Source organism: Drosophila mojavensis, unplaced genomic scaffold (genome assembly GCF_018153725.1).
Source record: "Drosophila mojavensis isolate 15081-1352.22 unplaced genomic scaffold, ASM1815372v1 contig_16, whole genome shotgun sequence".
NCBI lineage: Eukaryota > Metazoa > Arthropoda > Insecta > Diptera > Drosophilidae > Drosophila > Drosophila mojavensis.
The window spans coordinates 4,876,806-4,898,170 of record NW_025318693.1 but is presented as its reverse complement, the minus strand read 5'-3'; the positions used below and the strand labels follow the sequence as shown (position 1 = coordinate 4,898,170).

Sequence of the window (21,365 nt, the reverse complement as noted above, 5' to 3'; positions counted from 1 at the left end):
ATTGAGGAACTCAAATGAGGATCTACGGATTATGTGGGTTTGCTCTTATTCTACGGATTGATCAATACAAAATATATATATACACAAGTATGCTTAAGGAAATTATACCAACTCCTTGAGAGACAAATTTCTTCGATTAGCTCAGGGTTTGACGTGATTAATTCGCTGCCTCGCCTCGTTGGCCGCGCAGAGTGCATTGCGTGCGGCCTTCTGGGTTTTGGCATAGTCGTTGCGGGCTTCACTCAGTTGGCGCAGCAGAACGGAGACGCGCTTCTGGGCTGCCTCCAGGAGGCTGGTCTTGTCCGCCATGGACTGCTGGCAGGCGGCCGAGACCTGCTCTGCGCTATCGCAATTCTCTCTGGCCAGCTTCTGGCCGGTGATAAGCAGCTTCAGCTCCTCCTGGGCTTGTCGATGTGCTTTGAGCGCCAACTGGCTGTTCGACTCGGCTGAGCTGAGCTCCGAAGATTCCTCCTGCACAATTATCTCAGCCTCCCGCACCTCCATCTCCAGCTGCTCGAGCACCTGAAGTTTTCCCGACAGCACAGCTTCCGCCGCCCTGGCAGCTGCGGCCGCCTTCTCCGAAAACTCGAGCTTAATCCGATCGGACGCCTCCTTCACCGCACTCTCCATATCATCGTTGGCCTGTTTAGCCTCTATCGCTGCTTTCATCGCTATGCCCGTCCCATGGGATTTCGAGTTCAACTTTCTGGGTCTGGGTTGGGGCGACGGCTTGTCGCCATCATTGTCACAGCCCGAGTGATCCCTCTCCCCAGTGCCCTGGAAACTGCCTCTGTCGTCGACGAATTTGCTATTGTGGTTCAATAGCCGCTTAAACCGAGCCTGATGCGCTGCTCTATGCAGATCCCGGCGGGATGAGTAGCCCGAAGCGAATTCTATTTGTGTAACAGACGACAATATAATGAACCACATGATTTGAAAGTTTAGTCGCATTTTCCGTACTAACAAACATTTTTCACTTTCTCAGTTTCAAAACATGGGGCCACTTGACAGCTGTGTTTCATAATAATGAATATGGAAAGGGCGGCACAATGCTCTATATTTCCGTATTTGTGGTCCTAAACATCGGCTGTATATCCCAGAGCTCTGTCATCAGGCCGTCCGAGAAGGTCAGTAGTGCGATATTCCCTTTCCAGTTTGAATCAAACCCAAACTGACAGATCTACAACAAACGTAGCCTTGAGATATTTCCAAATATTGCGCGGCTGGCCGAGGAATGTAATAATAAAAAGGATGGAGGCGGAGAGGACACCAAGGACTGCAAAATTTCGATTGGCAAATCAGATGCCAAGTCCAAGGCCTCCAGCATTGCCCAGAAAGCGGCTCAAGAGGCAAAGGCGGCAAATGATGCACAAATGACAGCGGCGGATGCTGCCGCGACTCAGGTGAAGCTGGAGCTCGCCGAGAAGGCCTTTCAGTCCGCACGCGCTGCCGAGGCCGCTCTGGCCGGCAAGCAGCAGATCTTCGAGCAACTGCAGCTGGAGAACCGCGAAGCCGAATCTGTGGTGCAGGAGGTTGGCAGCTCGCTGCACAATACGCAGGCGAATGCTATCGCTGCCAGCGACGCCATCGTCGAGGCAAGGAGCCAACTGGAAACCCTCAAGAAACTTGTGCGAGCTTTCACCAAGAATCTCGAAAGCATGGAGAACATATCGACTGGGGCACAACAGGAGCTGGCCGAGAAGACCCAGCTGCTGGAGGCGGCCAAGAATCGCCAGCAAACCCTGGTCAGCCAGCTGCTGAAGGCCAAGAACGACTACGAGGACACCAAGAAGGCCGCCTACAAGGCAACCTGTGCCGCAGTCGATGCCAAGCAGAAGGCGCAAAGGAGTCGGCGTCAGAATAATTGCAATCGAACTGTGAATGATTTTAAGCAATCGAATAATGTTGATTAAGCTTTATAGCATCAAAGATGCAAAAATAAATTTTCTTGTATATCTGTTATAGATTGTAGAAGACTGAAACATTCTTGCACATTATAAAGGTCAAACCTGCCTCGGAAAGACGGTGTTGAGATGAATCATTCTTGAACAAGTATAATGTACAGCCCGATTAAGAACAGTGAAATATATATTGAAATAATGTCACCAATTTCATGGGGTTACTCTATTGGCAAGACCTGCCAGCTATGTCCCAATCCACAGATCCACAGATCAGTGATATTATGGAACCTGTACTCGCAGAGACAGCGACCAGGTCGTCATCTATATCCATCTATAATAAGGCTACCGTGCTTTTGCCTGCGTGCGCATATGTGTGTGTGTAGCTCAGAATGATAGGATAGGATAGGGTTCCTCTAGTCGAGCAGTGTTGACTAGAACACTTCTACATGTTTTATTTTCTCTATAAAAGTTTTAGTCGTCAAACTTGAAATCGAAACAATGAACTTAAAAGGGCTAGCACAATGCACTATATATACGTATTACTGGTCCTTAACTTCGGCTGTTTATCCCAGAGCTATAAGATCGGAGCGCGCGACAAGGTCAGTAGAATGTGATTGGGCTAATTAGCTAGAATTTAACGTGGGCTGCCAGGCCTCCAGCAAACGTAGCCTCGATATATATCCGGACACGGTGAAGCTGGAGGATTCGGGTGCTCCGAAAGACGCTGGCGCTGGTCAGGATTGTGAAACCAAGACTTGCTCTGGCGCTCTTTCCATTGGGATGACCGACCCGAAAACAAAAGCCACAAATATTGCGCAGAAGGCGGCGCAGGAGGCGAAGGCGGCGAATGATGCACAGGTGGCCGCCGCAGAGGCAGCTGCGTCGCAGGTGAAAATCCAGCTGGCCGAGAAGGCGCTACAATCGGCCCGCGCGGCCGAGGCAGCTCTGGCGGGCAAGCAACAAATCATGGAGCAACTGGAGGCGGAGCATCGCGAGGCCGAGGCGGTCGTTCAAGACGTAAGTAACTCCCTACAGAATACACAGGCGAATGCCGCAGCGGCCAACGATGCGGCCAACGAGGCAAAGAACCAACTCGGAAAGCTAAAGCAGCTGGTGCAGGCATCCATTGCGAATCTGGCCAACATCGAGAGCGTCTCGGGCGGCGCACAGCAGGAGTTGGCCGAGAAGACGCAGCTGCTGGAGGCGGCCAAGAATCGAGTGGACAGCCTATTGCGTCAGCTGAACTTGGCCAAGCAGGACTACGATAAGACCAAGAAGGCGGCCTACAAAGCAGCCTGCTCGGCGGTCGAGGCCAAGCAGAAGGCGCAGAGGACTCGACGTAAAGCCGCAGATCCAAAATCGCCTTCTCCTTGACCATTTATCTCATATTGTATATTTTTTATCAGCAGACACTGCACAATGTCTGCGACTTTATGCCTGATGACAAGATTAGGGAAATATTGATTTCAATAAAATTCGATTTTATAAACTAAATGATTTCTAAAAGAATCTGCTGTGATAAGATTTATGTGGGGGCATCAATGGCGTCACTTCCTGCGGAAATTTGAGAATATCGTAAACTGCGATGCGATATAAAATACGATATCAAACATGGAGCAATGGACGTTAATATCGATTCTGCTTTGATTCATAGGCTTATAGATATTTGGAGTATTTGGATTTCCCGTGTTGTGAAAACTTAGTCAATGTGAAAACTGGCAACAAAACTGTGAAGTCGCTGAGAATATGTTTTATAGAACCGTGTTGCTGTTGCTGCTTCTATTGCTGCAAGCGATACCGCGGCTGAGCAGCTACAGCTATGACGAGCCTGCTAAGAGGGAAGAGCGAGCTCTTGGCGAACAGGATACGAGCGGGTGCTCGGATGACGGCTGCAACAAAAAGACCGCCAATATGTTGGACAAAAGTGATCCCAAGACAAAGGCGTCGAATATTGCCCAGAAGGCGGCCCAGGAGGCGAGGGCCGCCAGCGATGCGCAAATGGCCGCCGCAGAGGCAGCTGCCACACAGGTCAAGCAGCAGTTGGCCGAGCGGGCGGCGCAGTCGGCACGTGCCGCCGAGGCAGCGCTGGCCGGCAAGCAACAGATTGTGGAGCAACTGGAGCAGGAAATGACCGAAGCGGATGCCGTGGTGGCGGACATCACCACATCACTGCAGACCACACAGGCGAATGCCAACACCGCCTCACAAGTTGTCGCCGAGTCGCAAGCCCAGCTCAATCAGTTGAAGCGCTTGGTAGCCGCCTTCACGGCAAATCTGGCCAATATTGAGAATGTGGCAAACGGTGCGCAGCAGGAGCTGGCTGAGAAAACACAACTCCTGGAGGCGGCCAAGAATCGCGTGGAGGGCCTCAATCGCCAGCTCAGCGAGGCGAAGCAGGACTTTGAGAAGACGAAGAAGGCTGCATATAAAGCAGCCTGTGCAGCAGTCGAGGCCAAACAAAAAGCTGCCAGAAATCGTCGCATGGTTACTCGTTGGCATCAAGCAAAAGATTCAATGAAATCTGGTTCTGCCACCAAGAAGTTGTGATTGCATTTAATCTCTTTATAAGCTACAAACTTTTGTTAGCTTCAGTTGATATTTATAGTCCACCTATTATGTTTTTGTTGGTTTTGTTTGAATTCCTATGAGCCGTTACATAATTAAAATTTGGTGTTGCATTTCTCATTAGGGATTTTTGTTCAAAAATAAATTTCCCTAGCGCTGAATTATTGGCAGCACTGCCAAAAGTCCCAATAGCTTATTAACAGTTCTGATTGCAGAGTATATTAAATTACATTTGTCAAGCTGTTATTAACAGCTGATGCTCGCTGTTATGGCAATTCATCTGTTATTGAACCGATGGGCAGCACTGGCAACAGCTGGACCCAGCTAAAGAAGCCGGCAAATTGTTATTTTAGTTTATTTATAAAGTGCAAAAAGTAATGCGCTTGTTTTAAAATGGTATTTAGTAAAATAAGGCACATCCAACAACTTGGAGTCCGTTGCAGAAGCTCCCACTACGTTACAACGCCAATATTCTACGTTAATGCAGGTACGCGTAAGGCGCGTGCATATTGAATAACAGTTTGAGTGTAATCAGCCTGAATTCCCTTGAGCAGCTCCACACATTGGACATCTCTACTCAGCGGTCATAGCTGATGCACATTGCCGGTACCACCGACTGCGTTATCCGGACACTGAAGTGCGCCTCTGCACCGGTACTGATGAGCACGGCACAAAGATTCAACAGGCGGCAGCGGCACACGAGGTGCCTGTGGGGCAATACTGCGATGAGATTTCCGCGCGCTATCGTGAAGTGTTTAAGGCGGCGCGGATCGAATACGATGATTTCATTCGCACCACCGAGCAGCGACATAAATTGGCCGTATCTGATTTTTGGGTGAGTTAGTCCAGTTGCTGATTGCTAATGCCCATTAACTATCTTGTATCTTCCACAGCACAGATTGCAATCGCGTGGCTATATCTACTCGGCGGCATACAGCGGCTGGTACTGCGTTTCTGATGAGACCTTTCTGACTGACTCGCAGCTGCGACTGGATGAAGCAAGTGGAGCCCGTTATTCCTTAGAGTCTGGCCATCCCGTGGAGTGGACTGAGGAGACGAACTACATGTTTCGCTTGTCCCAGTTTCAGGATGACGTGCGTCACTGGGTACAGCAGGAAGCGCGCATTCGCCCCGCTAAATTTGAAAAGATTTTGCTTGATACGCTAAGCGAACCATTGCCCGACGTGTCCATCTCCCGGCCAGCGAATCGTGTGCATTGGGCCATTCCCGTACCGAATGACGAGACGCAAACGGTATACGTCTGGTTGGATGCTCTGATTAACTATCTCAGCTCCCTGGGCTATCCCAATGAACAGGTGAGCGCAACTATATCAGAGAATTTTGGACTTATTGCTGACTAGAGCTTATCTTTCGCCTTTGTAGTATCTGGCTCATTGGCCGCCGGCGCAGCAGGTCATTGGAAAGGACATACTGAAGTTCCACGGCATCTATTGGCCCGCCTTTCTGTTGGCCGCCGGCCTGGAGCCGCCGCGCCAGCTGCATGTGCACTCTCACTGGACTGTGGATGGTCAGAAGATGTCCAAGAGCAAGCACAATGTCGTGGATCCCGTCGAGGCAGCCAAGCAGTATACGATGGAGGGCTTGCGCTACTTTCTGCTGCGCGAGGGCGTGGCGCACAGCGATGGCAGTAAGTATTTCCAGCCAACTTCCGACCCTTGTGGCTGCTGCAGTCACTGCAATCTATCAAGCCAAAATGACCAAAAGCCACCCGCGGTTATTTCAAGAGTTTGCTTTCCCCTATCAGCGGAGCCCCTACACATCTGCGCATGCAAATATGTCTGCCTCGTCAGTTTGCTGATTTCGTTAGTTTTGCTTGTACCTTAGTTGAATTTGCATTTCAATTTTATAGCAAGAAGTGGAAAAAACTTTTCGTCTGCTGCTTCTGTTGCTGTTGCTGCTGCTGCCAAACCGACTTTTGTTTATTTGCTGGCAAAGTTTTTGTATCTTGAACCTTGGCTCAGGATTTGCTGATTTGCATAAGAGCACCGCTGGCTAATTCCTAAGGCTGCCTCCCGCTCGAGCTTGCGGCTGGCTGTCGAAAGTTGAGGGCAAGTTTTTGTTGGATATGATTAGTTTGTCATTTGTCTCCACCACCCACTGCTCCGCCTCCGTGTCCACCTCCGCCGCACTTTAATATTTTCTCTTCACTCAACCGTAAAATTCATTCCCGGCACAATGGATGGCGAAATGATTTAATGCTGGGCCGAGCATCTTCAATCTATTGTACTATCAGCAGGTGAGCAGCTCATGCATGCAGCTCATGCATGCCCATCATGCAGCACCAGTTTCACATAGGGATAAACTAATTTCAATTGTTTTGCTACCAACAAGAGGCTGTTGGACACGACTCAGCCGTCAGAGACACGCACAAATTTTGCTAAAGCAATTAACACGGCTCGACACACAGCCAGAAGTCATCAAAATCACTTTGAGTGCTGCCGTCGTTGTTGTTGCTGTTGTTGCTGCTGCGTGTTTCTGCTGTTGTTTGTCACGCCCACTTTTGATGCGATTTGATTGATTCCATAACCTTTTCGGTATTCAATTTGCATAAATGGCCGCTGCCGAGTCTGAAGCTTAATGGCTTTTCGGCTGCTTTGTTTGCCAGGAATTTAAATTTAATTTCAATTTTCAATTATTGCCAACTTTGCCTTTCCGTTATGCTCGGCTTGGCCACGCCCACACCTGCCTTTATTCAATTTGCCTCTACAGTTTTTGGCTGATGAATTTCTCTGTTGGCTGTCGGGCAGCTCGACTCTGTTTGGCTCTCGGCTATATTTATTTTTCTTTTTTTTTTTTTTTTTGTTTGGCCTGTTGCCTTGCAGCTAATTTAATTGCATTTTTATTGCATTTTGAGCGCTTCGCGGTAATATTGCGCTCATTCAGAAGAAAAGCAGCAAATTTGCAGCGCTCTGCATGTTGAATTCAATTAGGCCGCTTTCTGGCGTGTTTCTCCTTTATTACCTGTTCCATATTGGTTCTGCGATTTGAAATCAGATTTGCTGCAGGTCGAGCCCACAGTCGCCAAGGATTGCATAATGCGGCGTATACTCAATACGCACCCAGTGTCATTCCGGGGCCGTGGGGCGAACATTTCCGCCCCCCATCCATTTCAATGTGCATTTGAATAAGTTTTTGGATTGCGTTCGTTTATTCCCGGTGGCGCTGATTGGCGACATCCGCCTCCATCAGCTAACAGCATTTGAGCGTAGTTTTTATGGCGAGCACAAGCGTCAACAGCGGCGCAATCATCGTTCGCATTGGAGGCCACATCATTAAGTGCGCAACTTTTCATTACCAACAATTTAATTTTGAAATTCTGCCACTGCGGTCGCTGCATCGGTGCCGCCGGCCCACTTCCGCCTCAGCCTTGAGAAAGCTGTCCGCCTCCTGCTGCGACACTGGAACTGCATTTGGCGAAAGTGTCCGGGCGACTGCTAACGGAATGCCTCAGAGCATCGCCCCCGTCAAGTTTTATGGACATGAGAAAACACGCGCAAATAAATATAAAAAACGAATAGGAAAAAAAAAGAAAAGAAAACTCAACTGACAGAGCACCCCAACGGCGTCATTCGGTTTAAATATCAAGCACTTGCTCAACCATCTACGGACTGAAGCACTTGTCTGCATTAAATTACACCCAACTCCATGGGAATTGCCCCGCAATGGCTTATAAATAAATATTATGTGTGCCCAATGTCAGTTATCACGTTGTGCTGCTGTCTCGCAACTAACATTCCGATCACAACTTTATCAAGTATTTTCCAGGATGGCAATGCAATATCTTTGATTGTTATTTTTAATGTGATTGAGTAATTTTATTTATTTTTATGTAGTTATGAATTTATTCATTTGTTTATCTATTTATTTATTCATTTGTTTTTATTTTTATACCCTGAACCCATTTTAAATGGGAAATCAGGGTATAATGGTTTTGTTGAAATGTATGTAACATGCAGAAGGAGGCGACGATCAGGGCGACGAGATGAGATGAGATGAGTTGATTTAGCCCTGTCCGTCTGTCCGTCTGTCGTCGATTTCAGAAGATATAACCCCTAGAGACTTGAAATATTTTTTCCTGGGTTCAGGGTATAAATATGGTAGATTTTCTCTGTGCCAGTTAAAGGGAAAGGTATGATTCTTATCTATGATAGATAGAGTTTCGAGTTTTTTGTTTTTAGATAATGTAATTAATTTTCAGAGATATGGAAGTGTATTTACTTTGAGGATATATTTAATACGTCAAGAGTCAATTGATCAAAATATTTTGATTTTTTAACTCATATTATTGTTCATTGTTGAATATTGCTACACAATGATTTATCAGAGCACTTTTATTGCCGTGGTACATGCACCTGCTTTAAGTAAAGTAGACTCCGATGCCATTCAGAATTATGGAAATATTGATAAACATTGATCCACTCCCATGCGACTGAGCCCACAGGCAGCGTGAGACTGAGTCGCTTTAGGTGTTTTTAAATTTGGCAATGGGCGTTATAAAAACGCTCAAAAAGTTGACGTTGACGCTCATCAAGCTGACATGTCTGCCCCGGGGCCACCCGAAATTCCAGACTTGCAGCGATGTAATTTGCAAAAAAAGGCTCACATATACGCAGAGAGCGGTATTACGGCTGCGATAGTGAGTTGCCCGAAGGAGTAGCACCGAAAAAAGGGCTAAAAGCTTTGTAAGTGACAGGAAAAAACATGCGACAAGTCATTTAAGCAATTTCCAGTGCCTGAAGTCGGTCAAAAATACAAAAACAAAAAATCTGAATGGTATGGAAGTATTTTTTTGTATTTTATTTTTTTTTTTATTTTTATTTTTATTGTTATGGGCAACAAATGGCACAACATTCGTCTATGGGCCACCGACCCCCAACTAGTACGACAGTCACGTGCCCCTTTGTGCAACATGTGCAAAACTTTGGCGAAATTACGGATGTTATGGCGGCGACTGCTGCTGCTGCACCTGGCATTGCATGTGCCCCTTGGGCTGTAACGCGCCTCATGTCGCCGGAGTCGGCGCTGTTGTTGTTGCTCGCGCCGGCTTTGCAATTCGCAGCTGCACACGTAAGCAGTTAAAAGCAACATGGCCCGGCCGGCAGACAGAGTTGGTTGGATTGCGATTACGATTGTGATTGCGATTGCGAGTGCGAGGGCGATGCGATTGCATCTGCGATTGGGATGGCTGAACATTGCTGTTAGGCCACGTGTTGCGGGTCTCTGGGCTCGCCCCCGTGCATCAAAAACTAACCCGCGTCGGCATAATTGCTACCCAAATGGCTGTGAAGTGGGCCAGCCTATGTTTGAGTACATTTCGCAATTTCTCTTTCCAATTGCGATGGGGATTGCGATTCAATCAAGCAGAACGTAACTTGCAGCCATGGCCCTCACAATGCAATGCATAGAAAATCAAATGCTGCTCAACGGAAAACTCAATTCAATTCAATTCAACACTCGTTTAAGCAAATTGAATGAATTTTCAATACTCATCAATCACATGGGTATACCAGACTACATTATATAGTGCTGCAATACTACATGTGTGTCTATGGGTGCCTGAGAATTGAATATGTAGCAAAATAGACCATTCTTACTTCAACTAAAGCTAAGCTGGAAAGAACTGTTGGAAACATTGGGAAGTCGAGGAAAGGCTTTTCCTATCAGTCATAAGAGTGAGAGAGAAAAAAGAAAAATACACAAGTTAAGGAGGGAATCGACAAGCAATCAGAAAAAGGTAATGAGAGAGAACGAGAGAGAGAGAGAGAGAGAGAGAGAGAGAGAGAGAGAGAGAGAGAGAGAGAGAGAGAAAGACCAGAAGAAAAACTGCGGGGAACAATAGAAATAAGAAGAGGCAAACAGAAAGAGGAGGAGACATATACAGATATATAGAAAGAGAGGGAGAGAAAGAGAAATCTGGAGTTTAAGAAACGATATATCCCTAGAAAGAGATAGAGAAATATAATTATAATAAGAAAAAAAAAGCTCATCTAAACCTGTTGGCATAAAAACGAGAAAATTGCATCTAGAAAATATAAAAAATTATACTTATAGCTCAATGAATCAGCCTTGGGCACATAGAATTTGAAAAATCTAATCCACACAGGGTGTTGCGAGAGTCATGCGATTGACTGGCCGAAATATTCATTTGTTCGTCAAGCAGAGCCATGTTGCATGTAAGTATTGTATTTATACATGTGATTGCACGCCCGTGTGCTTTGGCATTCAAATTCGGCTGGTTGCCAACTTGACTTTGGAGCAGAGTTCGGCAGCAGAAAAAAGTTGAGCAGGCAGCGGCAATACAATTGCATTAATGATGTGGGGCGCCCAGAAGCAGGCAACACTTTTGGACGATGCAGCTGCGTGGCCAAAAAAAAGAGGGGAAAGAAAGAAATCCTGGTCGCTGTCAAACCTCAGTTTACAGGGAGCGAAATATCCCCAGCAACAGCCCCACTCTCTCTCACCCACACACACACTTTTACAGTCTCGTTAGTGTAGGTGTAATGCGCATGCATATGCATTTGTTGTTTTTGTTTTTGGAACACACGACAGCTGCTCAACTACCGGAGCTGGGCTCAAGTTCTCGACATGGAAATGCAATTCCCTGCACTGTAAAACCACAGCGAGTTTTATGCATACTTGAATAACAAGTAGCATTGTGAATGTAGTTGTGCGGGAGCTTAGAATTTGCATTTGAATTTGAATGTGAATGTGAATGCGAATGTGAATTCGAGTGCGCTGCACGCAGCTACCGGGCTGCAATGACTCAATGATTTCCTATGGCTACAACTAATTAGCACCGAAATCTGTTTTTATTAGAAAAGCCAGCGTCAATCAATTGTCGCAATAGCTGGCCGTATGCCACCTGCAATTTATGCATCAGCCAGGGCCAATGCGGCAAACTTTTAATTACCTATAACAACAGTCGCAACTGGCAGCAACATGGACTGGCAACAGCAATGTATTGTTGGCCAAAATTATGCAATGGCCAACTTTGATTGGCGGCCATTGTTCGGGCCGTGCTGCGACCTGCGGATGCGCCTGTCGCATGGAAATCAAATTTCATGTATTTTAATTAACGTTGCATGCGAAATTCTGAAATTCGCTTGGGCGAATCTGATGCTTTTGCCCAGATAATGATGTCGGTTATTATTAGCGACGCTAATTTGGAATGAAATGTAACTAATATTGTCGCGTTCAGTAAACAGTTAGACAGGTAAATAAATTCACCTCACTGCTAATTGTTATCCATTTACTTATTTAGTGTCTGGTAGTTGAGCGGGTTCAGTATTCGTGGACTGTGGGCCTTTGTTAATCTTTTGAATAACGCAATGAATCAGAATTACACACAGCATTGTCCATTATGTTAAGTAAACAAACGTAAGCGACTCCATTATCTGGGATATTTTCCGTCAGTAAAATAATTGAACTTTTTCTGGCTTTCATTCATTAGGTGTGAAATATCGCATATGGCAATGCTTCAAAGCTGCGGCTCAATTTTGGTTGCCTCGGTTCAATATATGGATTATTATTATTCCGGCAACAGCGTATCGAATGTTGGCAACGAATCAACTTTTTTTGTGTCTTGATTAATACAGGTTGCTATGGTTGCCCCATTTTCAATACTTTTTGCCAATCTGCGCCTGGATGTGGGCTTAAATATTGAATTGAGCCACAACTCAGTTGACTTTTCTGTAATATTTTTAAAATTTTGTGTAAAATTTAAAGAGCAGCTGAAAGAAAGTTAGAGCAAATGGCATCCGTCTTGTTTAACTAAGCGGAATTAATTTAAATAAATAGTAAAATAATTATAGCCCTAAAACGGAGTCATTTCTGCTCAACTCTAAGGACAATACTTAATTAGTAAATACTTAATTTTTATTATTATTATTATTTTTTTTATATTTATAGTATTGTATTTTAGCTCCACATGTATTAAAGCATAAGAAAAGAAATCTCTTGGTATATGAATACATTTGCATATCTAAATATATGTATATATTAATCTATATAGGGTAGATATTGTTCTTTTAGCTTGCATACAAATCATTTTAGGGTCGTCGCTTTATATCTATCTCTATAGGGTATATATTTTTTTAACTTGTGATATATATTGGATCTATCTAGTGTATGTGTGGATTTTTAAGTAGTAGTCATCTTTACTATATAGAGTAAACTTTTAACTTAAGGGTCATCATCTATACTATATATTGAATCTACATTCAGCATATTAAGTAAATTTAAGTTGCATACAAATCACTTCAGGGTCGTCATTTGTCCTTGCCTCACTTATAAATTGGCCCAGCATCGTTTAGCATCGAGCAGCAGGGCAAAATTGATGTACAATTTGTAGAGAATCCTTTGCTTCGCTGAGCAACTTAAACATTTGTTGCAGATTTGAAAAATGTGACTTTTCGAGCTGAACTGGATTGGATTTGTGGCAGCAGTTTATTTTGGCATTTGCATGCTGCAGCTGTGTGTGCGGCGTTTGCTTCGCTTAGTGATTCGCATGCATATTTATTTGCCTTGCTTTAACATCAGTTTATCTGCCGAACAGCCTTTTGGGCGTGGCCCAGCTGCACATTATTCAGTTTTGGCATTTGTTGTTGCTATAATCGCCTTAATGGACAACGAGTTTAAGAGAATAGGCCATGCTGCAGGCAGTTAAAAGCTAAATGGTTGGCCTCTGGAGCTTGGCTGGCTGGCTGACGATAAGGGAACATCAATCAGGCGCCCAGCTTAATTTCGCTTGGGAGGGGCATTTTAGGTGAATATTTTGCTGACGCTGCTAAATTGTTTAAACCTTTGCAGATTTCAGTCACGTGAAGGCGCTGCGCATTTTAAACTCGGAGCTGGCCGACACTTTGGGCAATCTGTTGTCGCGTGCCTGTGCCAAGTCGCTAAACCCGCATCAAATGTATCCGGAGCCGCATGTGGAGCACTTGTCACAGCTGCTGCAGCACTTGGATGCTGGCAAACGGCTGCAGGAGGCGCTGTTCCATCTGGCTGGTAAGTCAGCGTGGTTGTCATTTTAATATTTAAGCAGCCGCTCCGAAGTGGCTGAGTGAAGTTAAGTTTGTTGCCTGGATGTCGCTGGCAAGCGCATTTCCGGCAAAATAACTGTGGGCGAAGTGCACTTGAGAGTGCGGCCAGCCAGAAAGCAGCCAAGTAATGCCTCCACTTTCATTCCCATTTGCATTTACAGGGCGCTGCGAGCAGCACTACGAAGGCAATCACTTCCACTTGGTGGCGGACACGGCCATCGCAGCACTGCATGCGGCTAACAATTTCTTTGAGTGCGCCAAACCCTGGGAGCTGAAGGCGGGCGGCAGCTCACCCAATGCACAACGCCTCCAGACAATCATCGCTATGACAATGGACGCGTTGCGGCTTTGCGGCATTGTGCTGCAGCCAATGATGCCGCAGCTGACCAGCCGCCTGCTCGATAAGCTGAACGTGCCCATAGCGCAGCGCAGCTGGCGGCATTTGGGCGAGAGCTTCGCCGCGGCCACTCCTGGCAACGGGCCCGAGAGCCATCAGCTGGACGAGCACAGCAGTGCACTTTTATTCCAGCGCATTGTCGAGCAGCAGGATAAACCGATAGAGCAGCGAGCGCAGTCTCCGGCGCAATCCAAGCGAAGTAAATCCAAAAGAGAACGAAAGACATCAGCAACCATGTCCTGAGTTAGCCCGGCACGTAGCTGTAATAAACTGTAGCCCAGCTCGAGTAGTTCAACTCAACTCTTAACTCTCCACTGAATGTATTCATTTGGCTTCGTCGTGACATTTATGAATTGGGGCTCGTGGCGCGCTGCGTATTCTTAATCTAAATAGCCAGCCCAAGTGGCCACAAATCAAAGGCCGAGCAGCGCACAACTGGGCCCATTATTATTTGACTCTGAGCCGGGGACGGTCGAGGCTTCTACTCGGGCCGACGCTCATTAAAATCCACTTAATTATGCGCCAAGAGCGGAGCAGCGGCCTCCGATACTAGAATCTATCTTGTAGTCACATTCCGGTCGCATATCAGCGGCATATTTTGTTATTTATTGCACATAATGGGGATTCGTTCAGGTGCTCGTGCTTTATTAATGGCCGGCGGGGCCAAAGCAGTGCTAAAGCAGCTGCGTCTCCGCCTTTAAAGTACTTAATGATAAAAGCTAGCTAGAGAGATGCTGTGCGAGCAATTTGCCTCGTCAATGGCGCTTGTTAACTTGTTTTCATTTGCCAATGCTTAGAGTGAAACTTAAGACAAGTAATAAAAAGGTTTGAGCCAGCTGAGAAATACCGCCCACGCAGCGCAGTCAAAGGGCATCTTAACAGAGAAGAAGAAGGCACTTCAGTTGATCTCCTGCAGCGACTGCAATAACGAGGCAACAGGGCAACGGGCCAATGCTGATTAGGCTGAACAGGCAATAATCAAACGTTGCGTATACGCCGAGTGTAACACATCTGCAGCCTTGAAGTGCTGGCCTGTTGCAACAAAGTGTTGGCAAACAAACAGGCCAGTTGCTGTTGCCTTTTAATATGCCGCGTTGCCAAGCTGCCCATAAGCGGCGTCTGCCAATTAATAAAACTAACGCGACGCACAGGCTACCGGATCCTGTGACGGCTGTCGGCCTCCGTCCGTGTGCAGCAGCTGAAGGGCTCTTGCAACTTTCAGATTTGTTTGCAGCCGGGCGCTGGCAACAACTTGCCGCACATTCGTGTCAACGCACATGAAGTGAGTCTAATTAGTGAAATAGATACAGGCTGTTTAACAACGTGTAAGCCCTAACGCCCACAAACATGCAGATGAACACATATTTTTTGCTTGCTTTAAGTTCTTGCGTTACTTCTAGAGGGTTTCCATAACTGATTTCTTACGGCTGCATTTAACAGAGTGAAAGGGCTTTAGACTTTCGTGTGCGCTGTTCACGACAATTTGGAGCAAGATTATAATTGTGGCTTGAAAGTTTTTTGGCAATATATGAAATGTTTCTATAGAAAATGTCGTAGGTTTGAGATTTTTCTTGGGAAATCCAAATGAAACAAATTTGGCTATATACGAAAATTTATCAGCTGTGACGAAGAAACGTTTTAGTTCTATAAATATTCATTTAATATAGTTTTTATATATTTTTGTCAAGAAACACGCAATTTTTTTAAATTTAGGATGTCCTTCTCTATCATTATCAATTATACGTCTGGTGGATTACTGATATATTTTTTATTATATTGTATTCACTAGTATATATTTGTCACTATTTCCCTATATTAGTTTGATTGGGATTTCATCAAAATAATGTAAAAATATGATTCGCCTTTCATACCGAATTATATACATATATCACAGACCTCAAATTGAACTTCATGGTAGATTAATAATCAGACTTTCAACCTTAACTTTAAAGTCCGAGTGGGCTAGTCTGCCTATTTTTAAGTGCTTCTGCTTTTCAATAAATTTAAATGTGTGCGCGGCCAAGAGGTGGTATATGGGTTAGCAGGAGGCGCTGCGCCTATAAAAGTAATGCGGAATGTCCAGCCATATATGTCACCATGTGCCAGGCAAAACTGCTTTGCATGGCATGTGCAATGCCCGGCATCTGGACTATTTTCCATTAGTTGAGTCTTTCTGCCGCTGGGTACTGTATGTACGTGGGCGTTGTGCTAACGCTCGAGCTGAGTAAAATGATAATATTCCAGTTATTTTTGATGCACACCTCGTTGGCGAGAGGCGTCAGTGCGGTCAGAAAATGCCAAAGGCAGATGATAGGATCCGGATGCGCGACTAGTTTCAAGTGATTGCGACCGCTGCGAGAGCAGCAACAACATGCTTGACTTGCTGGTTTTGCATAATAAATTTAATTATAGCAACAGCCGGCAGCCTGGAAGCTTCCAGCTGCGGTCGTGGATGAAGTGGCGGCAGCAGCAGTGGGGCAGAGAGCCGCAGGACACCGTGCGGTGGTGGTCTCCTGCAGTAGGTAATGCGTTTAGCGACTGCTCCGACTTAATGCTGCTTAAACTTGAGCAGAAGCGTTAAAGGTTCATTAGTGCTATTGCACTTTGATTAATTGGATATGCATACGCGGATCTTACCGGATTGCTATCGCTTCCATTACCTTTGAGCGCGATGCATAATTTAATTACGTCTTGGTCTTACGTGGCGTATGTGCGATACTCCAAATTAAGCTCATTGGCCAGGCTAAATGTGCTTCGGGCTGGAGTATTACAACAATCGCAGATTGAGTTCAGCTGGAATCAGACATCAAAGCGCTAAATTGATTTCGTTTCCTTTTACTCTTTAAGGCTGCTGCCAAATGGCAACGGTATCCTTGAGCTTTTGTGTGCTGCATCCGCTTGCGAATGCCGAAAAAAAAGAACAAAAATGCACGTGCATCACTTGAATGAAGTACGCGCAGAAATCTGACAGAGTAGCTGCGGAACGAGCTGCTGATGCAAAATCAGAACTGGCAGCAGCAGCAGGAGTAGATGCGAGACGCCGCTTGACTTCTATAACGTTGATTGCTTTGAGTTAAGTTGTCCGTTCGTTGCCTCCTTTAATATTCAAAAGTACATTTGTGCGCTCTGATTAAAAATCGTCCAGCTTCTCGAGCACTTTAATTTCTGCGCCACTGTCAGCGATTAAAGCCACATTGTTGTTGCTCTTGTTTAGTTGCTGCTGCAGTTGCAGTCTGAGTTGATGTGCCGTGGTATTCGTGGTGCTTCTGGTGCTTCTGGTGCTTCTGGTGCTCCTGGTGCTTTGCTTAGTCAGCACTATTCGGGGGCATGCTCCGGCTACTGTCGTTGCAGTTGAGTGAGTGATGCGGCAAGTTGAGCTGCTGCATATGCTGCATGTGGCAAGTCATGACTGAGCCGTTATGAACTGAGCTGAATTTCATGAATGACTCCATATAGAAGCAGGCTACGAATCTTTGGCTTTATGAAAAATCCAAAACAAAAAGCCAGCAGAGCATGTTTTTTTAAATAATCCTAACAGACAGACATCTTTGAAACGAGCATGGAAACTATAGAAAATAAACCGAGCTTAATGTGCAGCAAGATTTTATTTCACATTTTCATTGGAATACTAATATGCAGAGTTTCCATTATTTTTGGTCAAAGTTAGAATTTATATTACCAGACTATAACTGTATTTATTCACTTTAAAATTTAGATTTGAAAATGCATTTCTTTATTGAAATATTAGTATTAACTATATACATATGTATTATATGCACATTAAACAAAAGTCATACAGATCAAATGTGGAACCAATACTAATTTATTTCATTTCTATAAAAATCTTTAATCGGCGGTTTGATACACAAAGCAAATGTTAGTGTAATATAATATTTGAAAAGGCAATTCAAATTTAAAAACTGGAGTGTGAAAATATAGAATCTAAATAAAAATATACATATTTTTCACCACCTCGACTTAAAAGAAACAAAATCCTTCATATTTACTGTTTAAAGCTAACAGAAATTTAATGCGCTTAAATTGCAATAAAATGGTAAAGGGTCATCGAGTCAATCTCATGTAATTTAATAAAGAAGCCAATTAAATATGTAAATAGAGTAAAGCAAATTTGACTTTTAATTAGAAAAACTCGTTAATTAGTGCAGAATTTTCATATTTTTGTCACTGACGCTCGAGTGGGACTGGCGCAACAATAAATTCCGCAACATGGAAGGCTTCAAGTATGCGAAAATGTCGGTATAAGCCGCTTTTTGTTTGTGAACTATGTTAGCCAGTTAGAGAGCCAGCTGAATGGCACTTAACCACGTGGTTGGCCTACTTAAAGCCGAATCGTCCACTGTCTAACTGTTTTGCCGCTTCACATAATTTGTAATTAAATTTCGCTCAAAAATGCTACCAAAATCCTTAATCCGTTACATACACACATACAACGAGCGCTGCAAACTATGTGAGTCATTATCCCTTTTAATGAATTTTTTCTGCTTGCCCGGCTTTTGGTTTTCATTTTATAGTGGGCAACAGTGGCAGCCGCACTTTGCCTTTGCCATTGGCTTTGCCGTTCCCTTTGCCTGTGCCCTTCCCTTGCCGTTGCTGTTGCTGTTGCCGTCGCTGCTGCTGCTGCTATGGCCCGATCCCTTCCCGGCTGTGGGCCACTTGTCGTTGCAGCCGCTGCCAAAGTAAATATTTTACTATGCCACTATTTGAAGCATACTTTCAGGCTGTCGGCGCAGCTGGAGAGTCGACAGCAGCAAAAACAACAACATGGCCAGCACTGCGGAAGCAACAGACTGGTAGCCATTTTATTTTATATACATATATACATATACATAGATTTTTTGTAGGTCACAATGTCGTAGAACCTTTATTAACCTCACGCTGAAAGGGTGTCTGTTTGCGTGTGTTGCTCGAGTATTGGTGTGTGGTCTGGTTGGCCCAAACACTAAACAAGGCTAAGTGTTGGCTCTCGCCCGGTGTGGTATCAGGCAGGTAATAGCTGTTATTGCTTGCTTATACAATTCGTTTAATCTCGTACGTCTTTAAAGATCTCAATATGTATTACCAGTAGATGCAAGCTTTAATTTTAGTTTTAATTTTATTTTGGTAAAGACCATACATATTTTCGCTGATGAAGTGAGGTGAATCAATTTACAGCATAATGTGTAGTATGAGTTTTTTTTTCTGTTTGATTGCTTGCCAACTGGCATAGATAACTGTGCCATAAATATGAGCTGCTAAAGCAGCAAGCAGCCAGCGAAGGGAGCAGCTAGAAGGCTATGCAAAATCGTAATATAAAGCGTGGGCAAACAACAGCTTGAGCTCAAGACGAGCGGGGCGACAAAGACAAAGACGCCGACAGTCGACAAATGAGCGCAAGAAAATTAATTTCGACTGCAATATTCTTACCCCAGCTATGCCTTTGTGTGTGTGTGTGCGTGTAGGTGTGCAGTTGCTGTGTGCTTGTGTAATGTCAAGGTTTGTCTTCTGCAATTACATTCAGTACACAACAAATATATGCACCGCAGCTAAGTTCTCATAGATATAATATAAAACATATATTTACATATGCTTGTAATCAAATTGTTTAGATTGACTAATTAAGTAATGGACAGGTAAGTTGTGGAATTTGTTCTCATTTTTGTATGATACTGATCTTCATAATGATCACTATTAACTATCATCAAAGTACTTGTTATTATTAGAGTAACTAATAAAATCTAAAGAGCGACATTGGAAAATAAAAATATATAAAAAATGCATGCTATACTTAAATATGTGATATTTTGTCAGCCTATCAACAGATTTCGAAAAAGAAACAAATCCATATGAAAATTTTATTTACATCTTTGTATTTTCTTCTTTATAAATACAAAAATATTGAATTTGTTTTTAAAGAGTTGTAAAATAAAATTTTTAAAATATATATAAAAAACAAATAGCTAAACTGAAACGTATTAGGGGGCTCAGCTATACATCTGTAAGGAATGTGTGAATTGCTATTGGCTTTGATGTTGAAAAGGAGCTGTGAGCTCTGTGAGTTATGACAACTTGAGTTGGTACTCCTGTAGACGACGCATCGTAGTCAGAGAATGAATAATGTAGGTGTTCTGTCAAAGGCTGCAGGCATGCATGCATTGGTCGACACGGTAAACTATAGTACATATAGGCAACTGTGAGAGCATCCCTTGTCTTCTACCCGCTCAGCCTGCCTGCATCTATATATATGGCTGTGTGGGAGCACCTGGAGTCGGCGTATTAAGAGGTATTTGAGCAAAGATATCTTACATCGAGTCCTGTAGCCATGGCATTTGACATGAGTGAGGTTTGTGTGAAATGCGAAACGTCAAAGTCGTCGACCCATAGGTGCGTTGCTGCAGTTACTAATTAATGGCGATCCACCTGGTGCCGGACTGTTTTCATATCAAAGAGCACAATGAAGCCAATTAAAAATGACAATGACATAAAGACAAAGCCTTAATACGTCTTTTGACAATAAATCCACTTGATTTCCTTTGGTACGGCGCAACAGGCAGACTTGACTTGATGCGTAGGGCAACCGGAATAAAGGACTTGCCCTTCAACAGTTGGCGCTGAGCCGCTTTAAATGTCTTTTTATTTATTTTGCTTTGTTTTGGGATCCGACAAATAAAAGTTACACGAAAAACAACAACAGAAATTCCTGCAACAGGCTTGAATTTGTAGCTACATTTCGAGGCACCACTACATACAAATATAAGTAAAAATAAAAATAAAAATAAATTGCAAATCTGAGTGGGCGTAGTGAGCATAAATCTCATCAATCAAATGGAATTGGGCGCATAAAGTTATCGGCTCAGCTTGAGGCAGATAACTCAACTAAACACCCAGCTGCAAGTGCTTCGACTTCGGCGCTCAGGTTTCGACCCTTTTTGTTTCGGGACTATTTCGCTTTATTGTTGCAATCAGTTTAAGCGGCCCCTCCCCTCTCCAGCCGGGCTACAACCGGAATCGTATTGTAAAACAAGCTTTGGGCTTATATCTAAATTTTACATTTAACTTGTGTATTTTTATGCTATGCGAGCATTGGGGGAGCTTTGCGGCTGTTTTGTTTTATTCTCTTGTTTTTCTCACTTCCATTAAATTTTCAGAGTCCATTCAGTGCAAATTGTATTCATAAAAACAAATGGTTTTAAATTTTTGTTATGCTTTCTGAAGTCCCCTGTGGCCCTGAAACTACTAGCTGTAACAATATGCACTCCATAATTAATTATCGATTGAAATATTTATGCAATCTTATTTTTTGTTTTATTTTAAATGCACTTGATTTGAGTTTCTATTGTGTGCTGGTAATGCATTTACACTGTGTTCTTTTTTAATAGGACTAAATTTATTTAACGTTTTAATACTTGCATAGTAAAAAGGAAATCAAATTTATTACAATTT

At 44.1% G+C, this 21,365-nt stretch overlaps 5 protein-coding genes across 6 annotated transcripts; 4 read left to right on the top strand and 1 right to left on the bottom strand.

Annotated features, from left to right (window-relative positions):
* Positions 1-23: 23 nt before the first annotated feature.
* Positions 24-951, bottom strand: LOC6573400. Its single transcript, XM_001999445.4, has one exon. It carries the CDS (start codon positions 949-951, stop codon positions 142-144), a length of 810 nt encoding a protein of 269 aa, XP_001999481.1. The 3' UTR covers positions 24-141.
* Positions 952-1,042: 91 nt separating this feature from the next.
* On the top strand, positions 1,043-1,964 carry LOC6573401. Its single transcript, XM_001999446.4, has 2 exons — positions 1,043-1,127; positions 1,179-1,964. The coding sequence occupies exons 1-2, from the start codon at positions 1,050-1,052 to the stop codon at positions 1,911-1,913; spliced, it is 813 nt and encodes a 270-aa protein (XP_001999482.1). The 5' UTR covers positions 1,043-1,049; the 3' UTR covers positions 1,914-1,964.
* A 350-nt stretch (positions 1,965-2,314) lies between these two features.
* On the top strand, positions 2,315-3,395 carry LOC6573402 (uncharacterized protein CG45076). The gene is made up of 2 exons (XM_001999447.4): positions 2,315-2,500; positions 2,553-3,395. The coding sequence occupies exons 1-2, from the start codon at positions 2,423-2,425 to the stop codon at positions 3,273-3,275; spliced, it is 801 nt and encodes a 266-aa protein (XP_001999483.1). The 5' UTR covers positions 2,315-2,422; the 3' UTR covers positions 3,276-3,395.
* A 164-nt stretch (positions 3,396-3,559) lies between these two features.
* On the top strand, positions 3,560-4,586 carry LOC6573403 (tol-Pal system protein TolA). The gene has a single exon (XM_001999448.4). It carries the CDS (start codon positions 3,648-3,650, stop codon positions 4,446-4,448), a length of 801 nt encoding a protein of 266 aa, XP_001999484.1. The 5' UTR covers positions 3,560-3,647; the 3' UTR covers positions 4,449-4,586.
* Positions 4,587-4,757: 171 nt separating this feature from the next.
* LOC6573404 (methionine--tRNA ligase, mitochondrial) lies at positions 4,758-14,232 on the top strand. 2 transcript variants are annotated; one of them, XM_001999449.4, is made up of 6 exons: positions 4,758-4,953; positions 5,021-5,301; positions 5,360-5,782; positions 5,850-6,114; positions 13,296-13,493; positions 13,690-14,232. In XM_001999449.4, the coding sequence occupies exons 1-6, from the start codon at positions 4,860-4,862 to the stop codon at positions 14,166-14,168; spliced, it is 1,740 nt and encodes a 579-aa protein (XP_001999485.1). In that variant the 5' UTR covers positions 4,758-4,859; the 3' UTR covers positions 14,169-14,232. The 2 variants fall into 2 exon arrangements, with proteins under 2 accessions (XP_001999485.1, XP_015022396.1); XM_015166910.3 differs by having other exon boundaries at positions 4,861-4,953; positions 5,365-5,782.
* Positions 14,233-21,365: the final 7,133 nt, after the last annotated feature.